Source organism: Narcine bancroftii, chromosome 3 (assembly GCF_036971445.1).
Source record: "Narcine bancroftii isolate sNarBan1 chromosome 3, sNarBan1.hap1, whole genome shotgun sequence".
In the NCBI taxonomy this organism is placed as follows: Eukaryota; Metazoa; Chordata; class Chondrichthyes; order Torpediniformes; family Narcinidae; genus Narcine; species Narcine bancroftii.
The window spans coordinates 334,735,156-334,754,909 of NC_091471.1; the positions used below are offsets into that span (position 1 = coordinate 334,735,156).

General features: G+C 42.0%; 1 protein-coding gene across 1 annotated transcript in view; it reads right to left on the reverse strand.

The window, feature by feature from the left end:
- The window catches only part of acsf2 (acyl-CoA synthetase family member 2), a 178,662-nt gene that overhangs the window by 16,301 nt on the left and 142,607 nt on the right, over positions 1 to 19,754 (reverse strand). Inside the window, exons 11-12 of the mRNA XM_069929385.1 lie at positions 4,224 to 4,331; positions 2,727 to 2,878 (exon numbers count right to left, since the gene is read on the reverse strand). Of these exons, the coding sequence (XP_069785486.1) occupies positions 2,727 to 2,878; positions 4,224 to 4,331 (260 nt within the window). The remainder of the gene's footprint in view (positions 1 to 2,726; positions 2,879 to 4,223; positions 4,332 to 19,754) is intronic.

Genomic DNA, 19,754 nt, shown 5'->3' on the forward strand with positions numbered 1-19,754 from the left:
ACCTAAGTCACTACGCACTTCCACATTTTGAATTTTCTCCCCATCTGAGTAATAATTTGTCCATCTATTTCTTGTACCCAAGTATATGACGACACTTCCCACCATTGGGCAAAGAGATGGCAGATGAAATATATTCTCCTAATTTATCCAAGTCTCCCTGCAGCCTTTCTGCATCCTAAGTACCACCAGCTCTACCATCCACAAGTGTAGCCACAAAGGGATGGGTTCAGAGGGATATGGGCCAAGTGAGACTAGAGTGGATGGGGCACTTTAGTCAGTATGGACAAGATGGGCCAAAGGACTGGTTTCCATGCTGTGTGACTCTACGACTATCTTTTAGTTATTTTGCTATTCACCCTCACTCTCTTATCTGTGTCTGACATCTCCATCAATGTGAATAACCTCTTAATCCACAAATGGCTCTCTTCATGACCCTACATCTCTCCACACACCTCTATTCCAATGAGAACATTCCTAACCTCTCTAGTCTTCCAACAGATCATCCTTGATTTTATTGTAGTAAATATCTTCTGCGTCCTCTCCAAAACCTTCATATCTTTCACTATGTGTGGCACCTAGATATAGCACAGTAGTCCATGGGAAAGTGCCATAAGGAGGGGTTTGGTTGGTGGGGAGCTGTGAGAGGGGAGGGGAAGAAGTTGTGGTGGTGGGACCTTGCTGAGATTGGCTGGATCGCTCCTTCCTCATCTCGGTGAATAGGGAAGTGACAAACATCCATTAAAAGCCAAGACACTCCCACAGATATCTTCACCACACTCTTCTCACCCCATCTCCTGGCCTCCTGTGAAAAATCCATTTCATTCTCCCAATTCCCCTCTCTCTATCAGATCAACTCTGAGGACACTTTTCACTGAGGCTTCCCCTCTGCCATGGTTGACTAAGCCCTTGACTCTATGTCTCTGCCCTTATTCCTTCTGGCTGGAGCAAGAGTTTCCCTGGCACTCATCTTCTACCTCAATGCTGCACCCTCCACAGGTTCCTATAATCAAATGCGCCCTCTTCTCCTCTCAACATTTTAAGGCCCACTCTTCTGTCCCCACCAATAACTCCCTTCTCATGGCAAATGACCCTGAGACCACGGAAGATGTTACACCTATCCTTCTACACCTGTGGTTTCCACCAGCCAAAGAGTCATCAAAGTGACCCAGTGATTCTCTTGCACGTCTTATAACACTCAAATTGGGGGCAGGGGTAAAATTTAGAATTAACAACACCATTGCACAGAAACAGGCCCTTCGGACATCTAGTCCATGCCGAACTATATATTTTGCCTTGTCTCATCAACCTGCACCTTGTAGCCCTCCATACCCCTCCCATCCACATACCTATCTAATCTTGTCTTAACCCTTAAGACTCCGGACAGCAAATCTTTCATCATACGTACTCAGGACTGCATCTATGGGTAAACCTTTACAGTATTGAAGTACAGTATATGATTGGTTATAAAATCAGTTCTGGAAAACAGAACACGGAATATATGTGCTTGTTGGTAGTCCCAGAAACCTGATAAATGAAATCCAAAGAGTTAAATGTCAAAATCAAGCCTGCATTCACTTCAGCTGGCAGCTCACTGCACACTCTCACCACTTTCTGTGTGAAGAAGTTCCCCCTCATGTTCCCTTTAAACATTTCACCTTTCACCCTTAACCCATGTCCTCTAGTTCCTGTCTCACCTAACCTCAGTGGAGAAAGCCTCCTTGCATTTACCCTATCTGTACCCCTCATAATTTTGTATACCCCTATCAAATCTCCTCTGCTTAATCATTAACTCAGTTCCTCAAGTCCCAGAAACATCCTTGTAAATCTTCTCTGCATTCTTTCAATCATATTGATATCTTTCCTGTAGGTAAGTGACCAAAACTGTGTACAAAACTCCAAATTTGGCCTTATCAAAATTGGTTTGAGGAGAGAGGTGGAAAGTGGTGTTGAGGCTGAATGGGATGAGACTGTGAGTCATGGAATGGAAGAACAGGCCACAGTGGATCCCTGGCCTATCCTCCTCCATCTTCTGCAGCCCATTTCCTCATTAATTGAGACTGGCAGCCCATTGTCCCACTGAACAACACTGCATGTGAGGTGCAATCTTGCATCAAAATCTCCCTCAATTTCATAATGAAGTCCCATTACAAATTCTCCTGCCCAGCAAACCCCTGTTGTTTACAGACTGCAGAAAGAGCAAAATAAAAAATTTGGGGGGTGGGGAATGTACAGTTGGTCAGTGCAAAGCTGTTACAGTTCCAGAGCCAGGACCCACGCAATCTGTAAGGAGTTTGCATGTTCTCCCAGTGTCTGTGGGAGTTTTCCCCAGAGGCTCCAGTTTTCTCCCACTGTTTAAAATGTACTGGAGGTTGTAGGTCAATTGAACAGCACAGACTCGTGGGCTGAAAGGGCCTGTAACCGTGCTGCATGTCTAAATTTAAAAATTTTAATTGAAAAAAATTGAAAAGGACCATTCCTGGGTACAGGGACACCAGAGTTGAGAAGTCTTGGCTTATAAATATGAGACAGGAGCTGGTTTTCTCAATGGCCTAAGCCCAAGCAGATCTAAAGCCTGAGATGTTCCCGGTCTCACCACCTCTACAGGTAGGTACAGTACACAAACATGCTGGAGCAACTCAGCATTCATTGGAAGTAAAAGGCAACCAATATTTCAGGCCTATGCAGCTTTATCGTGACCCAGGAAGCTTTGGCTAGAATTCACTCACCCTGTTTTATACCAGCCCTCAGGAGTGATACTTTCCTTCGTCTTTTCCACGTCATTCCAGTATCCTAACATAATGGAGTAGCCACGGATCCACAGCTCCCCAGCTGTCTTCAACGGAAGGATTTCTTCAGTTTGTGAATTCACAATTTTAGCCTGGAACACAGATTGCAAAGCCTCACATAGGATTGGTACAGCAGTATCTAACAGACCAGCTGGGCATTAACTGGGCCTCTCCGAGCAGCTTCCGTGCTTCTCCACCAGCCTCAGTGCCTGTCGGAATGTCAAGTTTCCAGGGAATGCCGGTTGATAAGAGCAAGACAACTCTGCAAACCATCCAGGAGAAAGCGTAGAGACACTGAAAAGGGATTTTCGATCAATCGTATTATTTTCACAGTTTGTATTTGCGAGGGTTAATAATTTTCCGCTCGGAAACTCAGAGTTGGCCTGGTTTCCAAGATGCAGGGAAGGATTCGTGTCAATGAAGTGTGTGTGGTGGAGAGGAGGTCATAGTTGGGACATCATGGAAACAACTGAATAGCGATAGGGCTGGTATTTGGCCCTTATTGAGGAGCACAGCAGGGCCAACATTGTTATCGGGAGAGAAATAACTCTGAGCTCAACACTTGTTCACTGGGAATGTCCACAGGGCCAAGGAGAGGAACAAGAGTGAGAAGGAGGAGACTTCTCCAGCAGTCAGGTTAAGGCGATGAGAAAGAACAAACAAATAGAGGTATGGAGAAAAGTCAGAATGAGTAAAAGGGAGAAAGATTCAGATTTCAGATTTATTGTCAGAGTACATTCATAACATTGCATACAACCCTGAGATTTTTCCTTCAGGGGAGGCAGAATTATCACTTATTGGTAGTGCAAAAAAAACTGTACACAATGTATACATACAAACAAATAAAGAAATATAAACAACTGACTGCAAAATAGAGAGCAGAAAAAAAAGTGCAAAATTAAGAGTCCTTGATTGAGTTTGTTGTTGAGAAGTCTGGTGATGGAGGGTTAGCAGCTGTTCCTGAACCTGGTGGTGTGAGTCTTGTGGCACCGATACCTCTTTCCTGATGGCAGCAGTGAGAACAGAGCATGTGCTGGGTGGTGTGGATCCTTGATTGCTGCTGCCCTCTGATGGCAGCATTCTCTGTAGATGTTCTCAATGGTGAGGAGGGTTTTGCCTGTGATGTCCTGGACTGTATCCACTACCTTTTGGAGGGCTTTACACTCAGGGGAATAGTTGTCTCCATACCAGATGGGAAAGACCAGTCAGGAGGGAGAAAAAATAAACAGGAGACTGGAGAGAGAATGAGGGAGAGAAAGAAAAGCAAGAAATGGGTGGATGAGACTGAGAAGGAGAATATGAGAAGGGTAAGAAAGAGAAATGTTGAGAGCTGGGAAGGAGGGAGAGAAACTGGCAGATCAAGAAGGGGGCCAGGAGGGGTGGTAAACAAAGAAAGATGAATTTCTCCAGTAACTAATTACACTTCCACCTTCTTACCTCAGTGTGAGGTGAGATGTATCCAACCGTCTCTATTTTCTGTGTTATTTCATCCATTGGGAATCCCAGAAATGTGACACAACCAGTCTCTGTTGCCCCATACCCTTCCTATGAAAGAGAGGACACTGCAATAAAGCCAGCTATCCATGATGGAGGGGTTAGTTGAGTCCATTGTTACACACAATGGATTCTGAAATAGTCCAGAAGTGAACCTGCTTATAAAAATTAGGATATATGTAGCAGACCTAAATACCAACTCATCCCACTTAAAACCGTGCTACTGTCTCTGAGTATTTCCTGCATTTTCTGTTTTAATTTGGGCATTTTACAATTGAGAAACTACAGGTCTGGGATCTGGTGCCTGTGGGTTAAGGGACAGGACTTAACGTGAGTGAGAACACAGGCAGAAAGTACCTGTGTTCCCTTGCCTTGCAGTCCATGCCACTGGGTGCCCAGAAGGTGGACCTGAGCTCCCGTCCATGAATCTTGCAGAATGATTTGGGCAGGAAACCACAACATGACAGCTGCAGTCTGCTCTGTGGCTGATACCTGACACTACAACTGTCGGCCCAGTGTCTGCAGAAATCCTGGCTGCATTCAAGAAAAACATTCCACTCAAATGATTCCCATTTACTTGGATTGTGTAGCAACCTCTTCCAAACATAACCTCTTCCAAACATAACATTCGAATATATAATTCTCCTACCTAACAGAAACATACATCAAAGGCCTGCGCTCAAATGCACCAACTCACCACCCTTTAATTAAAGCAAGAGCCTGCCCCAGGGTCACATCAACCTTCTTGCCAACTCTGCATCAGATATCTCAGATAGTCTTTCTCACTTCTTCCCTGCTTCAATAAGAAGATAGAGGCAGGAGCAGAATCCCAGACTACTTGGTGAGAAGTAGTCCTCAGGTTTGTCTATGGCTCCCATCCTACCAAATAGCCCACACATCTGTCCATGGTTCATGCACTGTCAAAATGAGGCCAAATGCAACTTGGTGGAACACCTAATATTCCTTATCCAACTGGACAGCATTAATATTAATCTCCATTTCCATTAACCTCCTCATCTAGTCTCTCTTTCCCTCATCCCTCTATTTCCCTTCCTTCAGCTCCCCACCCCCTTTCCTTCCTTCTATCAGAACTACCCTTCTTAGACCTGTGCCCTCTCCCCATCACTTCTCAGTTTCTTTCTCTCCTACCCTCTCAACTGTATCCACATATTACCTCTTACCTGTTAGCCTGTATTCCTCCCCTGCCTCTCCAACCCCCCCCCCCCCACCACCTTTTCATTTGGAAGTCTGCCTGATTTTCAGCACTCCTGAAGAAGAGCTCAGGCCCAAAATGATGACTGCCTTTTACTTTCTATGGTTGCTGCAAGGCCTGCTGAGTTTCTCTAGCACATTTGTGTGCTGCTACAGATCAACCTGGAGTATGCTCACGGAGTTGACCAAGATATTTATCCTTTCGTTGCTTTCTTTTTAAAAAAAAAAATTTTATGTTTCCTTTTCAAGCACATATCAAGTATGCAATCTTTATATAAATATAACAAAATAATCTATAAACCATTTAAATACAAAATATATTGATCTTTCCTTATAAAAATGCAACACATATATATTGTGATAGATTATGTTATATTTTATATTGTACATAGATATGTTTTAAGGGAGATAAATAGCAGTTTTTTTTAGGTAGGTCACAAAAAGATACAAACACACATCTCATTTAAAATGCCAGGGCTCTGCTCAAGCCAGACAGTCCAGGCTCCCAGTGCCTTTGTAAAGATATTGATTGGATTTGCTGCGGAGTAATAGATTATTGTTTTGGAAAGCAAAAGATGAATGGACTCAGAATGGATTCAGAAGATTGGGTCCTGATTGTATAATGTTTCACCTGAGATAAGGGAAATAGAAAAGGAACTCTGTGTGACCTGAAAAAAAGAGGTTATCATCTGGAAAACTCTGATGGGGCAAGTTTCTTCGGCAAGACACTGACGTGGCTGATCAGAAGGAATCAGTTTGTGTCCAATGAGCAACAAATCTCTCTCTGAAAATGACAAGAACCTGGTGAAGATTTAAAAATATTAAATTCTGTGCACAGTATAAGAATTGCCTGATACTGATAAACTTGGAGGAGTGAGAAGTGAGATTGGACTGTGAATCAAAGAATTTTTCTGAACTTATACACACATTACATACATGTGTGCTTAGAATTAGAAAGGGGTTAAGTTAGGTTAGTTAAGTTAATAGTGATAAGTTAAAGTGTGATTCTGTTTTCATGTTTAAAGATAATTAAAAGCAACTTTTGTTTAAGTAAACATTTGTCTTGGTGAATTTCTATTGTTGCTGGGTTTTGGGGTCCTCTGGGCCCATCACAATATGAGTAACAAAACCAAAATAAAATTCCAAAACAAAGCAAAGCAAAAACATTCCAGCACCCTCCCCCCACCCCCATTACCCTCTTCCCCTTAACTTAAATAAGATAAATGGATACAGTGGTCTTTCCGTCCACTGCCGGAGCTCACATTAAAAATAATAATAAGATTGAGGGCAGATAACGAATCTACAGCAGCAGTATTACACTCGTCAAATACGGTTGCCAGGTCTTCAGGAATGCGTCATGTTTGTTTCTCAAGTTATAGGTAATCTTTTCTATGGGAATACATCTTTTCAGGGAAATCAGTATGTCTGACTTCCATGTGATGGCAACATATTTCTTGGCTATAGCCAATGCAATATTAGTAAATGATATTTGGAATTTAGTTAGATGATTGCTAATATCTATAAAATTCTTCAATAAATATAGTTCTGGATTACCACGGAAATTGACTCCTGTAATCTTTCGAAACACTTCCGACATTTCTTGCCAGAAAACATTAACTTTCACACACGACCAAGCGGAGTGGAGAAATGTTCCTTCTTTTCCACATTGGAAATATCTGTCAGATATTTCAAGCTTTGACTTGTGCAATCTTTGCGGAGTCAAATATAATTGATGGAGAAGATTGTATTACACCAAACCGTACCTCGCATTAATAATCGATGTCATCCCATCCTTACACTATTCAGCCCAGGAATGCTCCAATATATTAACTGCTAAATCTGCTTCCCACCTTTCCCTGCACCTATGAATTCCAGACTTTTTCCCATTATTTGCAAGGTAAAGTAAATTCGAGTATAAATTTAGGTATATTTCCCACCCACAAAATGCATTCCAGTTGACTCATCCCTCGGTGGAGTCATGTTATTCCCCCAAATTTCTCTTAAAAAGGCCTTTAATTGCAGATAGCAAAAAAGGTGCCATTTGGAACATCATATGTTTGCTTCATTTGTTCAAATTACATTAAACTCCATCCTTATAGCAATCTGCAATATACCCAATCCCTTTCTGAGACCAAATATTAAAATCCTATTCTCCATTATCATAGCAGCTTTGGGTTATAACATAATGGAGCCCTTAGAGAAATTCCAATTTTCCTTCCTATATTCTCATTAATATCTTGCCAAATTTTAATCAAATGAGTCAGTATAGGGTTTGAAGTCTTTTCCTTAATTAATTTCAGATTCCATCTATAGATAAAATCTTTAGGTGATACTTCATCTTTCTCCTGTAACACCATATGTAACCAATTTGGTGAATCCGATTCAAAGAAAAATGCCAAAAGCCTCAGTTGTGGGGCCAGATAATATTTCTTGAAGTCCGGAAGCCTCAAACCTCCTGATTTGTAGTCCAATGCAATCATCAGTACTTTATTATTCCATAAAAAATGCCTAACCAAACCATTTATTATTTTAAAAAACGTTTGGTTTTTTATATTTTTTAAATATTTATATATATTTATATATATATATATATATATATATATATATATATATATTTACATTTTATATATATTTTATATATTTTTTATATATTTGGTAAATATATTGGTATTGATTGGAACAAATGTTGAATCTTTGGCTTGATCTTCATTTTGATGCAATTGACCCTTCCTATTAAGGTCAGGGGCAGGTCTTTCCATTTCTGCAAATCTTTCTCTATTTTTTTGCCAGCAGGATAGAATAGTTCAATTTATATAAATTATTCAAATTATTGTTGAGCATAATTCCAAAATACTTAATCCCATCATTTTTCCATTTAATCATACTATTTACTTCAAAGCGCTCATAATCTTGGTTTGTTATTGGTAAAATTTTGCTTTTTTCCATATTTATTTTATATCTGGATACTCTTCCATTTCCAGTAGCTTTTCCATGGACCCTTTGTATTCATACATATATAACAGTATATCATCTGCGAACAGACAAATCTGTGCTGAGTTTGTTCGACTTCAAAACCTTTAATTTTAGGATTGCCCCTAATAATTTCTGCCAGGGGTTCTATCACCATAACAAATAGTGTCGGAGAAAGGGGGCAGCCCTGCCTGCTCGAACGGCTTAATGGGAACATTCCTGATATCTGATTGTTAGTTTTTATTTTTGCCTGTGCATTTTGGTATAATGCCCTGATCCAGTTTATAAATCCTCGTCCAATACCTAACTTTGTTTTGAACAAGAAACGCCATTCAAGTCTATTGAATGCCTTTTCTGCATTTAAAGATACTACTATATTGGGATCCTTCCGTGAATGAGCTAAGTGTATTATGTTAAATAGTCACGCCAGGTTATTTGATGCTTGTCTCCCTTTAACAAAACCTACTTGATCTGCGTGAATTAATTTAGGTAGAAACTGTCCCAATCTGTTTGCCAGTGCTTTTCCTATTATTTTGTAATCTACATTTAAAAGAGATTTTGATCGACAAGATGAAGTCTTCATAGGATCTGTGTTCTTTTTAGGCAACACATTAATTATTGCTGTTAAGAAGAAGTCCGGTAGTTTCTGAGTTTTCACTGCTTGTTCTATTATATCCATAAACAGAGGGGTTATCAGCTCTTTAAATTCTTTATAAAACTCCACCGTAAATCCATCCTTGTCCGGGGCTTTATTGGCCTGAAGTGTTCCCAGTGTTTTTTCAATTTCTTCCCTGGTAAAATGTAAATCCCTCTCTATCCTCATCATTCAACTTCGGGAGTCCCACTTCATCTAAGAACTTCACTATTTCGACCTCATCACCCGGCGAGTCAGATTAATATAAATTTTTATAATATTGTTGAAATGTTTCATTTATCTCCTTTTGATTGTTTGTAATTGTATCATTTTCCTTCTATATAGCATTTATGGCTCTTCTCTTCACTTGCCATAATAGTACTTTATGTGGCCTTTCTCCTAGTTTGTAGTATTTCTGTTTTGTGTTTAATATTCTTTTCTACTATATATGTTTGTAAGGTATTGTATTGTATTTTCTTATTTTCCAATGGTCTATATTTGTTTTTATTTCCTGTTCTTTGATATTCATTTTATATATCCCCTATTTCTATCTCCAATTTATTTATTTCTGCATTAAATTCTCGTTTAATCTTTTTTGTATATGAAATAATTTGTCTTCTCAAGTATGCCTTGAATGTATCCCATATTAAAAAGCTATCGTCTGTTGAACACAAATTAGTTTCATGGAAAAATTTAATCTGCTGTCTTATAAACTATATAAAATCCTCCCTTTTCAGTAACATTGTATTTAATCGCCATCTATATTTATTTTCCTGCTTCTCTGTTGTTTGCATTACCAGAGTTAGCGGCAAGTGATCTGAAAACAACCTAGGTAAATATTCCATTTTTACTACTGGGTTTTTCAGATTCAACAATAGTAAAAATAAATCTATTCTAGTATGAGTGTCTTTTTTTGAATAAAATGAATAGTCTCTCTCCTTGGGGTTAGACTGCCTCCACATGTCCATCAAATTTAAATCTTTAATATACGAAAGGGTTAATTTAACTGCCTTAACTGTTGTTACCATTTTTGTTGATTTATCTAGGATTGGATCCAGACCGAAGTTAAAATCTCCAATCAATATATTTTGCCTCCCCTCTGCTGCTTTTAAAAATCTTCTTCTTCTTTCTTTCTTTGGCTTCGCGGACGAAGATTTATGGAGGGGTAATGTCCACGTCAGCTGCAGGCTCGTTTGTGGCTGACAAGTCCGATGCGGGACAGGCAGACACTGTTGCAGCGGTTGCAGGGGAAAATTGGTTGGTTGGGGTTGGGTGTTGGGTTTTTCCTCCTTTGTCTTTTGTCAGTGAGGTGGGCTCTGCAGTCTTCTTCAAAGGAGGTTGCTGCCCGCCGAACTGTGAGGCGCCAAGATGCGCGGTTTGAGGCGATATCAGCCCACTGGCGGTGGTCAATGTGGCAGGCACCAAGTGATTTCTTTAGGCAGTCCTTGTACCTCTTCTTTGGTGCACCTCTGTCACGGTGGCCAGTGGAAAGCTCACCATATAACATGATCTTGGGAAGGCGATGGACCTCCATTCTGGAGACGTGACCTGCCCAGCGCAGTTGGACCTTCAGCAGCGTGGATTCGATGCTGTCGGCCTCTGCCATCTCGAGTACTTCAATGTTAGGGATGAAGTCACTCCAATGAATGTTGAGGATGGAGCGGAGACAACGCTGGTGGAAGCGTTCTAGGAGCAATAGGTGATGCCGGTAGAGGACCCATGATTCAGAGCCGAACAGGAGTGTGGGTATGACACGGCTCTGTATACGCTAATCTTTGTGAGGTTTTTCAGTTGGTTGTTTTTCCAGACTCTTTTATGTAGTCTTCCAAAGGCGCTATTTGCCTTGGCGAGTCTGTTGTCTATCTCGTTGTCAATCCTTGCATCCGATGAAATGGTGCAGCCGAGATAGGTAAACTGGTTGACCGATTTGAGTTTTGTGTACCAGATGGAGATGTGGGGGAGGGGCTGGTAGTCATGGTGGGGAGCTGGCTGATGGAGGACCTCAGTTTTCTTCAGGCTGACTTCCAGGCCAAACATTTTGGCAGTTTCTGCAAAACAGGACGTCAAGCGCTGAAGAGCTGGCTCTGAATGGGCAACTAAAGCGGCATCGTCTGCAAAGAGTAGTTCACGGACAAGTTGCTCTTGTGTCTTGGTGTGAGCTTGCAGGCGCCTCAGATTGAAGAGACTGCCATCCGTACGGTACCGGATGTAAACAGCGTCTTCATTGTTGAGGTGTTTCTTGGCTTGTTTCAGCATCATGCTGAAGAGGATTGAAAAAAGGGTTGGTGCGAGAACGCAGCCTTGCTTCACGCCATTGTTAATGGAGAAGGGTTCAGAGAGCTCATTTCTGTATCTGACCTGACCTTGTTGGTTTTCGTGCAGTTGGATAACCATGTTGAGGAACTTTGGGGGGCATCCGAGGCGCTCTAGTATACATCCTTCATAAAGGCCTAGTCATCATAGTTCGGGGCATAAATATTCATTACGTCCAAGATTCTGAGAAAAGTTTGCCATTTATCTTTACATATCTGCTGCTTGGTCCATAGAAATAATTTCCACGGCCATCGGAACATTTTTATTAATCAGGATTGTCACACCCGCTGCTTTAAAATTAAATGATGAAGAAAAGACCTGCGCCCCTACCCCACCCCCAACCAACTCAGTTTCTCATATTCTGCTTTTGTAAGTTCTGTTTCTTGGAGAAATACCACATTGGCTTTTTATCTTATTTAAATATTAGAGTATTCTTTTCCTTTTGACAGTTCCATTCAAACCATTGTCATTAAAACTTACAAACTTCAATGTCTTATCCATAGCAGCATATTAAAAATTCTGTGCAAATATATAAATAATTTTGTGATCTGTAACCTCACGCTAAGAATCATGCAACCTCTGCCCCGGAGGTGACGTAGACAGGAAGTCCCCCAAGGCCCACATAAAAAGCCTCCAAAGGCCTCCAGTGATAAAGACGAAGAACCCCACCCTAAAGTGCCATCTTGAAAGCTATATTCCCCCCATTGACACCATCACCTCCCCTTAAGCCAGAGTTGTACCGTACTGTACCTTCAGTACCTTCTTTCCACTCTCCAATCTCCCTGAGACATAGATAGGATAAACATTGACATTTGGCAATAAAATTAAGATGACATTCACACAAAAAAAAACTTTACTATGTTTTTAAATATCTTATTTACACCAGTCTTTCACCATCGACTTCCTTGTTCCTCTTCATAACTGTCAAATAAACTCTTACACCTCCTTCTTCCATTTAAAATATCTTATATTACCTTTGGAAATGTCAGCTCTCAACATCGCTGGGTACAATATTGTGTATTTAAAGTTCTTTTCTCGGATTGTCTTCTTTTCTGAATCACCACGTTACTAAAGTCCTGAAAGAATATGATCTCTACATTGTCCCATTTCAAGGAAGAACCAGAGTTCCATGTATTTTCGTAACAGGCTCTCAAGATCATCTCTCTCTGTCCTTAAAGCTCAACAAGCTCACTAGAACAGGTAGAGGGTGGGCTTCACTCATTCTCCTTGATCCCAATGTTCAATGAGCAGGTTCAATATCCACTTGTCGCCAAGTTCATCAGTGTGAAGGACTTGAAGGATCCAAGTCTCAAAGAATTACACGGCATCTTTGTCTTCTGCACCTTCTCTCAGGCCAACAATTCGCACATTGTTCCTCTGACTGAAATTCTCCATATGATCTGGTATGTGGGGATAGTGCAAGGAAATGGTGTTGAGATGATAGATCAGCCATGATGTTGATTGAGTAGCCTCCTGTTGTTACTGCTTTCTATGTTGGATTGTAATCAAGAAAGTGAATGGAAGACTAGACTTTCTACCTGGTAGACAAGGGACCAGACAACAGAATCTACTATTTGGACCACACTTGGAGACATAGCAATCCTTAGGAAACATACAGTTGTAATCTAGGATTATATTCTAGTGTTGCACCTGGAGAGTGCACAGAATTAATTAAAAGCCACAGTTCCTGGTGTAAATGAGGGAAAGAAGCATCTGTGTCTGTATTCTCTCAAATTTTTGAGATATGAAGGGACCTGAAGGAAGGATATTGGAAGGGTCTTGACCTGAAGAGGGTGCAGGAGTGGAGCTTGGTGACATTTCTACAAATTGTGGATGCTATCTTACAAATTGTGGATGCTATCTTAGTGGATGGCTTCCAGAATATTTATTTTATGTGGGCATGTGATTATTATGTGCTGTGTGAGAAATGTATTATGTGTATTTGTGTGCCCTGTAGTTTGGAGAAGCGCGGTTTTGTCTGGTTGCACATGTACAGTCAGATGATAATAAACTTAAACTTTAAGCCTGACAGATTTTTGTCACAAGGAATGGAGACATATGGGGATGGTTGGGAGTGTATGTTAAGTCACCAGTCAGTCAAAATCTCATGAAATGGCAGAACATGTTTGAAGGGGTGAAGGACCTGTTCCTACTCCCCCTTTTCTCTCACAGGACAGGCAGGTTAGGTTTAATAGTGGAGTAAAGCTCTAGCCACATCATCCCCATCAAATAGGTACAGTAAGGGTTAATTATAGCTCAATTCCTAGCATCTTTCCCCTGTACCCAATCAATGTCCTACAATTGCAAAGCAGATAGCTCTCTTTGGAGCCCAGAGATGGGTCAGTCAGAGCAGGAATGGCATTAGAGCCCAACCCTCCCACTCCAATAAAGCTGTTTTGCCTGTCTGTGCAAACATCTTTCTGGAATTTTCCACATTGCTCAACACATGGGACAGGAAAAAGAAGTAAATCATATTAAGATGGACATGAATTTCCAGACCCCAGATCCTTGACAAGATGTGCAGTCATCATTCTGCACGAGGCAAGGCCACTGATGCAACACAGAGGTCTTTGGTTGGAGCTGGCCATCAACTTGCATTGTGCATCTACAAGGCTCATGTTACTCCTTCAGCCAGCTGGAACTTCACATACTTAGATGGCTTGCTTCTTCATATTAAATCCAAACTTATGACAGACAATTCCCTTCCCCTTGAATGAAGAATCTTGTAAACAAACCAAGCAAGACTGGGAAAATAATTCTAGGCTACAGGTCCTTAGAAATTGGATGAGGAAAAGTAATAACTGCTGAAACTGGCATGCTGTGAACCAGTGATTAACGTTCAGACCTTTGATAGGTAACCTCTGAGTCCCATGTGAGACTGAGTCTATTTTCTAAACCCCACCCCCCCCATTCATGAAACCTCAGCTGTTGACCTCAACTGTTGTCCAGTGCCCTTTGGTTTCTACAAAGGGCTTTGAGTGCCTCCACTGTCTGCCATGAGCAACAGCATTGATTGATGCAGCAATAGATGGTGCTCATCTACCACCCTCATTCTCTCTCAGGTGCTGGTGTCATCCTTAAACTGGTGTCCCACCATGACTGTGCAATGAGGCAGTGGCCTGAGTTATAAGGAGAGGCTGGCTAGGCTGGGGCTTCTCTCCCTGGAGTGCAGGGGGCTTCTAGAAGGTTCTAAAATCATTAGGGGCATAGATAATGATCAATATTCACAGTCATTTTTTTCCCCCAAAGTAGGTGAATATAAAACTGGAGGACATAGTTGTGAGAGGGAATTAAATTTAAAAAATGTAGACATATAGTACGGAAACAGGCCATTTCAGCCCATGATTCTGTGCCGCCCAATTTACACGCCATTAACCTACAACCTCTGGCATATTTTGAACGGTGAGAGGAAGCTGGAGCCCCCGGAGAAAACCCATGCAGACAGGGGAGAACTGGAATGTAAAGACGTTGCGCTAACTGCTATGCCAACCGTGCCGGCTGCCTGTGCATCTTCCTCACATGAAGGGCAGTGGGTATCCTTCATGAGCTGTCAGACGAAGTAGAAGTGGGGACAACTGCAAAATTCAAAGGTCATTTGTACAGCTACACGGTTCGGAAAGGTTTAGATGAATGTGGGCAAAAACAGGCAAAGGGGACTAGCTTGGATAAGATGGGCCAAAGGCCCTGTTTGTGTGCTGTGGAACTCTTGTGACTAAGGCAATAATAAATAAGCGACATTGACAAGGACCACTTAGGACACACAAGTAAAATGTATCCTTTTCAGTTAACCAGAACATTTGAACTGTGCATTGGAACCAATTCATAAATCAGTATTTCACATTCCAAACTTTTACATCTTGCAGTGATTGAGTGTGAGGGACCAGATCAAAGACATTTCAGTTCCAGATGGTAAACAGCTTCTGGATTTCTCTCAAAAAATACAAAGTAGTGAACGATAAGAAGAGCAATCCAGAGAATATTGCAAATTAAACAGATTGCTGTCAAAAGCCAGAGCTCACAAGAATTTCTATTCATTAAATGAGGAAGAGTTGGACTTTGAGAGGGTGAACCTACAAGCCCTTATTCGAGTTGCCAGCCCTCAGATATGTGGGTCTACCTGGACCCAGGGCCTACCTCCTGTATTGATGCCTCACCCAAGGAAGCACGCTTTTCCTTTCATTCCACATCTGTTTTCTGCGGGCTTCCTGCCTGTTTATCCAAGGGACTTGTGCACACAGTAGAGGGATTATGCATTGCCATGCATGTGCCGTCAATATTTACAAGAATGGAGATTGAAAGCCTGTTCCAGCCAAACATCCTGTTGGAGCTGGGTTTACTTTTATATTATTTTAACGATACAGCATGGTAGAAATTCATTCTAGCCCATGAAACCTGTGCCAGCCTATTAATCTACCAACCAAATACAATTTGAAGGGTGAAAGAAAACCAGAGCACCTGGAGAAAGCTCACACAGCTCATAGGCAGAACATAGAAACTCCTCACAAGCAGTGTCGGGTTTGAACCCAGTTACCATCATTGGTATAGCGTGGCACCAACTGCCACACTACCCGCGCTGTTTCTCCAAACTGTCAACCATTCATCAAGGGAGACAGGCTACTCCATCCACAGGCTTTACTTAGTTAATTGAGGACCAGGAGCTCAACAATCGGGAACATTTCATTCCTGGAACATGTTTTTTTCTCATTTTACTGTTATGTTTGGATCCAGCATCCTGAGACTGGGATGTGGTTTTGGATATTGGAATTCTATATTTGGACTGGGATTATTTTTCGATTTGGGAAATGTTTACCCAGAGTTGACCACGATACAGTAGTCAGTGAGAGTAGGGGTGTTGAAGGCTGACCTGGGCTCAATTGTCAAGGTGCTCCCCACTCACTCTGATTGGTTTATGCAGATTTTCAGACTAAGTCTTGGATCAATAGACGGTCCGTTCCACTGCTTACAAGATCTCAGCACAGAATTGAACTGAAAGCAGTTTGCTGGAAATGGCATCATTAAATCATACCACCATTTAGCCAGAGGACTGGCTAATGCTCTGAAGATTTAAGTCCCACCTTGCAGGCAAGAAATTAGATTGAGTCAACTGAGTTAAAAAGGTGCTATCAGTAATGGTGACAATGAAAGACCAGAGAAAGGTCATTTGGTCCATCGAATCTGTGTTGAGCAGTTGGGCCAGTCCTGATCTCCTGTATCTGAAACCTCTCTAAGGATCACTCACTGCTCTGTTACATTTTCAACTCCTGCAGGGTTCAAGTCACCTGGGAAGGGGTAGGGGCCCAGATCCTCATTAATGTGAGTCATGTCTCGATTCCAAAGTAATGGGTTTGTAGCCCCTTGGTCCCAGTCTTGTCTACTCCCCTCCTTCAAGGCAGAGGAAGTGGAGCTTGCTTCTCCAGCGGTGGAAAGGCCTGGCTGGAAGGAAGCTCTTACTGCTGACCAAGAGAAGATGCACAATCCCATTGCTGCAGGCTGGAGGTCCACCCTGAGCCTCTCATGGTATGGCCCTACACAAACGTGCCTGCAGCCGGTGGTGGGTGCTGATGATCACCAGCTGGCTAATGGGTGGGCTCTGCTCCTCAGTGATATGACTCACAGGTGGACCAGATGAGTTACCCCAGAGGAAATTGATGGAAGAGGATCGGCAGCAGAATGGAACAGCAGTTGAACCTGGATCTTCGTCCTGTGGACGGGCTCTTGCCCACACAGAACAATGCCACCCACTGCCTCTCTGTTGATTTATGCTCATTGATGCTAATGCTATACTAATCTTGGTCTACAAGATTATGAGAAGCAGAGATAGGGTGTCAGCCTACATCTTTATCCAAGGCATCAGAAGCAAATATAAAAGGACATGAGTATAAAGTGAGGGGGAAAAAGTTTAGAGAAGATGTTGGGGTAAGTTTTTGACAAAGAGTAGTGGGTACCTGGAATGCATTACCAGGGGTGGTGCTAGTGGCTGGTACAATAGAGCCATTTAAAAGATTCCTAGACGTGCACATGGATTAAAATAAAGGTTATTGGTATGAGTGAGGGAAGGTTTAGATTATTGAATAGGTTTACATAGGTCGGCACAACATCATGGGCCAAAGGGCCTTTACTGTAATGTTCTGTGTTGTATGGACTGATTTATACGAACTCTCTTCACTTCTGTGGATGTTCCGTGACTCAACTTTGTTTTTCACTTTCGGAAATGGGCTGGTGTCCAACATAAACCCAGCACAGTGGAAGAATTGGTGCTGTCTGAGGGTGCCAACAGTGAGACCATGCCACAATATTTCACCTTTGCACTGTCTGACAGAGACGGAGAGATGGGGAGTGCTGCTCTTGCATTGTTGCCGGCTTGAGAACCTGACTCCCTCTGCCTATCTGCACAAGCTTCAACACACAAACCACACAGGCATACAAGTCCAGATTGCTGAGAGGGTTCTGCACTGTTTGAGATGCTGCCTCCCCCAGCTCTCTCAGGTCTGAGCAGAAGATACAATGGTTTAGATTTAAGGAGCGCATAGTGCCCACAGTGATAGTTAACCCCTCCCAATGTAACTAAAGATAGGATCTCTGGCCATTAACACTTTATTTTATTTTTACAGCTTGCTGTGCACGAACTGTTGTGGTTCTGACAACAATGCCTAAACCAGAAGTAACGTACTGTAGGACATCCTGACTGCTGTATTATAGATGCTATAATAATCAGTGGTTTTTAAACTGCCCCCTCCTCCCCCAATTTCCTAACTCCAAAGGAAATGGGCCAAATGATCGTGATCAGGGCATGAGGTAGCAGCTCAGGTCCCCAGACCTTACCAGTCATTCAAATATCTCAACCGCAGATTCTCACCTTCACTCAAACATCTCCAATTCCCTTCCCCAACAATGCCCTGTTACTCTCCATGACCTCCAGTGACGCAGCAGCTATAGGGTCTAGAGAAAGATTTGGATCATTCGTTGTGTAACAATCATCTTCCAAATTGCACCTTCAGATTGCCCTGACTTTAAAGGTAAGCATTTACTGTGGTAATCCATGACAAGATGTTCCATTGGAGTGGAACCAGAAATGCCTTGGCTCTGTATTCCTCCAGCAGAGGAGAAATTGCCCAACATCTATCCCATCAAATGGCATGGTTATCATTACAACTTGGCTTTGTACCCGGCACGGTCTGTGAAGAGTTTGTATATTTCACCCTTCGGGTTTCCTCTGGCTGCTCTGGTTTCAAAGATGTTTGGGGTTTGTCGGTTAATTGATCACTTTGGAGTATTTGTGTTGCACGTGCTCGTGGGCCAGAAGGGCCTGTTACCATGCTGTACCCCTGAATTAAAAATTTAAGCCCAGCAAGTCAATCAACATCTATAAGTAGAAACGATCATATCTTCAGCAATTCTCTGTCCCCTCATCGATCCTTTCATCCCACGGATCAATTCTTTCATCACATGCAGGAACTTTTCAGGTCCTGTACATCATGGTGTGGATAAATAATCTGCAGTTTTTGCCCACACTGTTGCATTTGAAGGTGACCTGTGGAGCTTGACCACAAGCATAGGACATAGAAATCTACAGCATTGTACAGACCCTTCAGCCCATAGTATAGTACTGATATATTAACCTCCTCTAACAACAGCTTAGAATTTCCCTACCGTATAACTCTCCATTGTTCTCAGTTCCCTGATCTTAAATGATCCCATAACACCTGCCTCCACCAACATTGCTGGCAGTGCATTCCATGTACCTAGCCCTTTCTATGTGAACAACTTAACTCTTACATCCCCCCCTTAAAACTATGTCCCCTCACATTAGCTTTTTCAGCCCTGGCTATCCAAATAATCAATGTCTCACATCTTACACACCTCCATCAGGTCATCCCTCATCCTCTGTCGCTCCCAAGAATAAAAGACTTTCACTCAACCTATCCTCATGAGGCATGCTCTCCTATCCAAGCAACATCCTTGTCAATCTCCTCTGTTCTCACTCTATAGCATCCACATCTCTCCTGCAATGAGGTGACCAGAAGTGAACACAATATTCCAAGTGAAGTCTTACTACGGTCTTATCTTGCTATAACATTACCACAAGCCTCTTGAATTTAATTCCATGGTTAATAAAACCAATACACCATAAACCTTCTTAACAACACCATCAACCTATGCAGCATCTTTGCCTGTCTTATGGACATAGACCCCAGTTTGTCCACACTGTTCAGAATCCTCCCATCAACATTGTATTCTGTTTTCATATTTGACCTACCAAAATAAACCACTTTACACTTTTCTGGGTTAAACTCCAGCTGTCACTTCTCAGCCCGGCTCTGCATCCTATCAATGTCCTCTGGTAA